Source organism: Musca autumnalis, unplaced genomic scaffold, assembly GCF_047663935.1.
Source record: "Musca autumnalis isolate F117 unplaced genomic scaffold, ASM4766393v1 scaffold_1, whole genome shotgun sequence".
Lineage (NCBI taxonomy): Eukaryota > Metazoa > Arthropoda > Insecta > Diptera > Muscidae > Musca > Musca autumnalis.
The window spans coordinates 314,621,078-314,626,830 of NW_027411644.1; the positions used below are offsets into that span (position 1 = coordinate 314,621,078).

Genomic DNA, 5,753 nt, shown 5'->3' on the forward strand with positions numbered 1-5,753 from the left:
ACGGAATTTATTGCAGAAATAAATGTTCCAAACTATTTTGAAATCGGTTCAGATTGGGATATAACTCCCCTATATATATTCGGCCGATTTCATGTATTTTCTACACCAAACACGCCATGTATGTTCAATTTTGACGAAATTTGGAATCTTTGACGGAATTGATCCTAGAAATTAGTTTGCCAAATTATATTGAAATCGGATCAGATTTGCATATACCTCCAATATATATTTTTGGCCGATTTCATGTATTTTATGCAATAAATACCCTATGTTTGTCCAATTTCAATGAAATTTGAAATATGTGGCGGAAATTGATCTACAAAAAAATTTGTCATATTATATTGAAATCGGTTCAGATTTACATATAGCTCCCATATATATTTTCGGCCGATTTCATGTAGTTGATACACCAAACACGCTATGTAAGTCCAATTTCAATGAAATTTGGAATATGTGGCGGGAATTGGTCTACAAAACAAATTGGTAAATTATATTGAAAGAATTTCTGTCAATAGAATTTCAGGAAATGTACGAACGTACAAATCCATTGATACTGTGGCAACTGAAGACGACTATCCAGTTGAATTCCTAAGTTCGTTGGATCCTTAGGCTTTCCACCACATAATTTAGTGCTAAAAGTTGGTGTTCCTATTATTTTATTAAGAAGCATAGACCCACCTCGCCTTTGCAACGGTACAAGGTTAACAGTAAAAGAAACTACATAGCTATTTAATTGAGGCAACGATTATTACTGGGAAGTATATAGGTTCAGATGTACTTCTACCTCGAAACCCTTTTATAGCAACAGAAACGCCCTTCAATTTTAAAAGATTGCAGTTTCCTGTACGTTTGGCGTTTGCAATGACTATAAATAAATCCCAAGGACAGACTCTTCGTGTATGCGGCCTAAATTTAGCATGTTCTTGCTTTTCTCATGTTCACGTGTTGGTACACCGGCCGATTTGTTTGTTTACGCTCCTGAAGGAAAAACAAAAAACATTGTATATCTTTCTGATTTCAAAAATCCGTAAAATTTCAAATGCATATCAATCCAAAGGGGGTAGCGAAGCGCACCGGGTTCAGCTAGTGTTAACATAAAATACTTCTTTTCATCCTAAACGTGTAATAAAAAGGAGCTACGACAATTCTTTAATTTGTTCTATTTTAGAGGATTTTTAAAATGTATTTATATTTTTCCTGATAAAATTTAAAGAACAACCCCATTATTGAACGTTTAGTTTGGCATTTAATTTTCAATAACAACAATGTAGTTTTTGTAAATTTGTTAGTTGTTGTAATTCATGCATCTACCTTATATAAATGTGCCTTGGTTATAGCCAGACAATTTTGATAAAATGGGAATATATATGGGGACTTCTGAGTGAAATCTGATTTCCTTTATTTTTGCTCTGGTGATGCTGCTCATCAGCAAAACATTTCAGTACATTTTCAGATTTTTTTTGACGAACGATTCCAGAGATTTCGTGCCTTGAAAAAGCCGTGTTCTGTAAAAACTATATGCAAAGAAATACTCATATCTTCTTTAATATTGGTCCAAATAGAAAAATTCAACTTTTTTGTTTTTTTTTTTATTTTTTTTTTCTATCTAATAAAAAATATAAAAAATTATCCACCACCACATAAAGTTTTCAAACATAATGCTGGTAAATGTGCGGGTTGTGGAAGTTCAGGTTTTAATGTATAGTTAACACGATAACCATTTTTATCAGCCACATAATTTACAATTAACATCCGCATTTGATGATCCGATGTAAAAAAAGTTTGATTATATTGGCCATTGATAACCAGTTCTTCATCCGCAGTATTTGCATTATTGAGAGATATTCGTTCAACACGTGTACTAGGATAGTCTTTAATGCTATGTGGGTACAAATGAATAATTATTAAAATATTGAAATATATTCCAACAAAACTTACTACGTTATGTTATGTAACACCTTTGTATCTGCCCATGTTATATAGGTGATTACAAAAAGTGCAGCGAGGAATAACTGAAATAAAAAAAATTTTATAGATTTTGTATTGATAGGTTTCTTTTCATATTTTAAATTCTTACCACAAATTTCATATTGCTCACAAGTCGCTTTGTTTTTTTGGTTTAAGACTTTCTGAACCCAAAACACGACTGATTTCAATTTGTGCCTGGGGCTAGTTTTATTTCGTTTCAAACCTCCACTATTTACTAAGCAACAAACTATCATTAAACTATCTTGTTAAACAAGTTTTGGGTTTTCAACTGTATTTTTAACGTCCGAAATAGGTGAGAACGAATATAATTATCATTTTTTCAATACGCTAGTCTTTTGGTGAACAATGTTAATTAATTTCAGCCAAACAATAATTAAGTCAAGGTTACATATCTTTTATGCCAAAAGTGTTTTGTGGGTAGGGTATCGTCCGAGATGATCTCAATGTACTATTGATGAAAAACTACCTTGAAGTCGTCGATAAAGTCATGTAAATAAAATAGATACATTATCCACGTTATATGGATAAAGTAAATGCATTATCCATGTCATGTAGATAAAGTAGATACACGTAAATTAGATACATTTTCCAAATCATAAAGTAGATACGTTATCCACGACATGTGGATAAATTAGATAAATTATCCACGTCAAGTGGATGAGTTGAACGAAGTGGATACATTATCCATCCATCATTTATTCCCTGACTTTATATACCACCCTCGTTAATGCCATAAAAACAACAATATTCACTAGCGTACGTAAAAATACTTTAAAGAACATTTCCAATCGTTTAGTTTCGTATTTTCCATGGGAACAATACAAAACGAAGCATAACTAACGCTGGCGGAGTTCGCTGTTTAGTTTCGTTTTGTTTACATTCGTGAGTGCGAACAAAATGAAAAGCGAAAGGTACTCAACTCCACAAGAGCAGATAGAAAACAAATTAGTACTAAATCAGTGTTAATCACCACAGGGCACGTGTCTGTGTAAACACACACAATCTAAATTGTGGTGAGTTTCTACGTTACTCTCACCACCGATCATCTTCTTTGTTTTAGCAATGAATTAACGCACACGATGTTTATCTAGAGAGGGATAGATAATCTCGTGTGTGTGCCTAACACAAACGCAGCGGTTGAATTTGTTGTTGCTGGTGAACACTGTACTAAATACATACATGTGAATAAATCAAAAACGTTTGGTGATTGATAAAATATTCACTGTGCACAGAGGGGAAATTTGTGTTAAAATTTGATCAAAAGCCCTAGAAAGCTCATTTATATCAATTGATTGATTGATATCAAATTTTGCACAAAGCATATCTTCTGTACAAGGATTAATCCTATAGAAAATAATGAAAATAGGTCCAGATTTGGATGCAGCTTCTATATATATACGCATCTGATGTGAGATAAAAAATGCACCAAAATCACTGAAATTTGACACATGCAACCTGAACTAGCCTAAAAAAACATTGAGCCAATTTTCAAACAAATCGGTACAGATGTATATATAGTCCCATATGCATATATTTCATTCCAAATTTTATTTTTTGAAACTTAATTAAATTAAATTTTTCTCAATTCACATGAGAAAAGCCGTGAATGTTTCTGAATAATGCAAACATATTTGATAGGTGTTGGTTTAGTCTGATAAATAAGAGCCCCGGTTACAAGGCGGAACAAAATTTAGAGTGAGTAAACCTTGCAATTCCATAAAAAAATATTTCATATTTTAGTTGAGAAAAATTAGATTTTTTCGGAATGGCGACGGGGAAATAGACTTTTTCACTATTGAAATGGTAGTAATCTTAAAAATTATCATAAAAAAACTTTCATAAAGAGGATATGTATCACCATTATTAAAGAGCAAAGATGTAAAATCAATCTGAAAATTTTAAATGCTAATCTTGTTCTTTGTACAAAAACAATAAATCTTGAAAATATATAAATTTTCGCAGAAATAATGTCATTTTAATGTTAACCTAATTTCTTAGTTTTCGAAAATGTTCTTTTTGTTTTCAGTATGGCTAAGTTCAATCGATTGCTGAGTTGGATTGATTAATCTTAAAAAGTCGAGGATAGTTATAGCAAATGTAGAAAAGAGTCTGGTTGCCGTTTGTCAACAATTTTTTCATAAAAAAACGATTTTCATATTTTGAGCAACTTTAGGCCTATGTTTCCCCTCTGTGCTGTGGTATGTTGATGTTAGTTTATAGGGTTCCCTGTAGGAAGTGTGGGGTCATGTGTTGACATGTCGCCACTTTGTCTACTAATATGGTGACAAAGTCAACACTTTGTCACCAGGTTGTCAACTATTGATACCTTTACCTTAATAAGAAGAATCATTGTGTATATTGACAGATGATAGCCCAACGAAGCATCTTTTTTTTAATTTTCTTAATTGTTTGGCGTAAAATAATTCAATAAAATATCGTGAAAACTTAAAGCATATAATTTCAATAACAAGTATGAGCAAAAGAAAATATAAAAGACATGTGAAAAATAAACAATTCTATAGCAATGTACGAATTCTGAGGCGACTAACAACATTTGTGGTGAAATTTCGACAATTAGGCATTATGTGGAACCTTTAGAGAAGATTGTGGAGCTTGATGTATATATTGTCCCGTCTCGCTGGAAATGCTGAATGCAACTAAACATAATAATGAATTACAATGTTGAAGAATTATTTGGCAAATATCGATTGTGAGATTTTGCCAATGTTATACAGCTGTAATAGGCAAATTTAAGGACATATTTTTTATTTATAGCTCTGTTCCAGAACTAAAAAGTTTTTACCACTTTTACACATTTTGCGTTCCCGTACACAAAATTTATATGAAAATTGTTTACGACTTTTACAACTTTTACCACTTTATAAAGTACGGGAACAGGCCATATGTTTATTTATACATGTTTATTCTTTCCAATTCCTAGATGTTATATCAACATTCAGCGAATCGCCTGATAAAACGTTAAGTGCAATAGAAGAAGAACTATTTTAAGCAGACAAGTCATTGGTGCGACTTGGCCAAGAAAATAAAACGAAACATTTTTTATTATTTATATGTTAAATTGTTAAGCAGCCTTGAAAATATTGTCTTTATTTACTAATTTTTACTTATGTGGAATCTTTGGCTTAGCCATTTAAAAAGATAAAAATACTGTAATACGCAATTTGTACATTTTTAGCATTTTCAATATTATTTGTTTTATTCTTTAATGAAATATAGTATTTAAACAAATGTGTAGCTTCATCTCCTTATTAAACGTACTATATAGCTGTTTTATCTATGAAATGATCCAAATAAGCTAAAAAATTTAGTATTGAAAATCTGGTACATACTATTGACTCACTACCTCCAATGTCTATACTGACTCACTACCTCCATTGTCTATACTGACTCACTACCTCCAATGTCTATACTGACTCACTACCTCCAATGTCTATACTGACTCACTACCTCCATTGTCTATACTGACTCATTACCTCCATTGTCAACACATGGTTCCTCAGGAACTACTGACTTACTATTGACATACTAGTTCCATTGTCAGTACTGACTTTCGAATGACACGTTCATACAAAATGTCTATAGGAAATTACATTAGTTGTCTACAGTTTGTCAGTAGTACTGTTGACAATGTCAGTAGTAAGTCAGTATAGATTCACTATTGACATTTCCTAGAGGGGTTGTTAAGCAATCACATGTATGTGTGTGCCTGAGTGTGTCATTGACCATAACCAGCGTGACCGCTG

The 5,753-nt window shown here is 32.1% G+C and overlaps 1 protein-coding gene across 1 annotated transcript; it reads right to left on the reverse strand.

The window, feature by feature from the left end:
• Window positions 1–1,626: 1,626 nt before the first annotated feature.
• Window positions 1,627–2,131, reverse strand: LOC141392747 (uncharacterized). Its single transcript, XM_073965644.1, has 3 exons — window positions 2,078–2,131; window positions 1,939–2,012; window positions 1,627–1,879 (listed from the first exon to the last, which is right to left on the reverse strand). Exons 1-3 carry the CDS (start codon window positions 2,087–2,089, stop codon window positions 1,627–1,629), a joined length of 339 nt encoding a protein of 112 aa, XP_073821745.1. The 5' UTR covers window positions 2,090–2,131.
• Window positions 2,132–5,753: the final 3,622 nt, after the last annotated feature.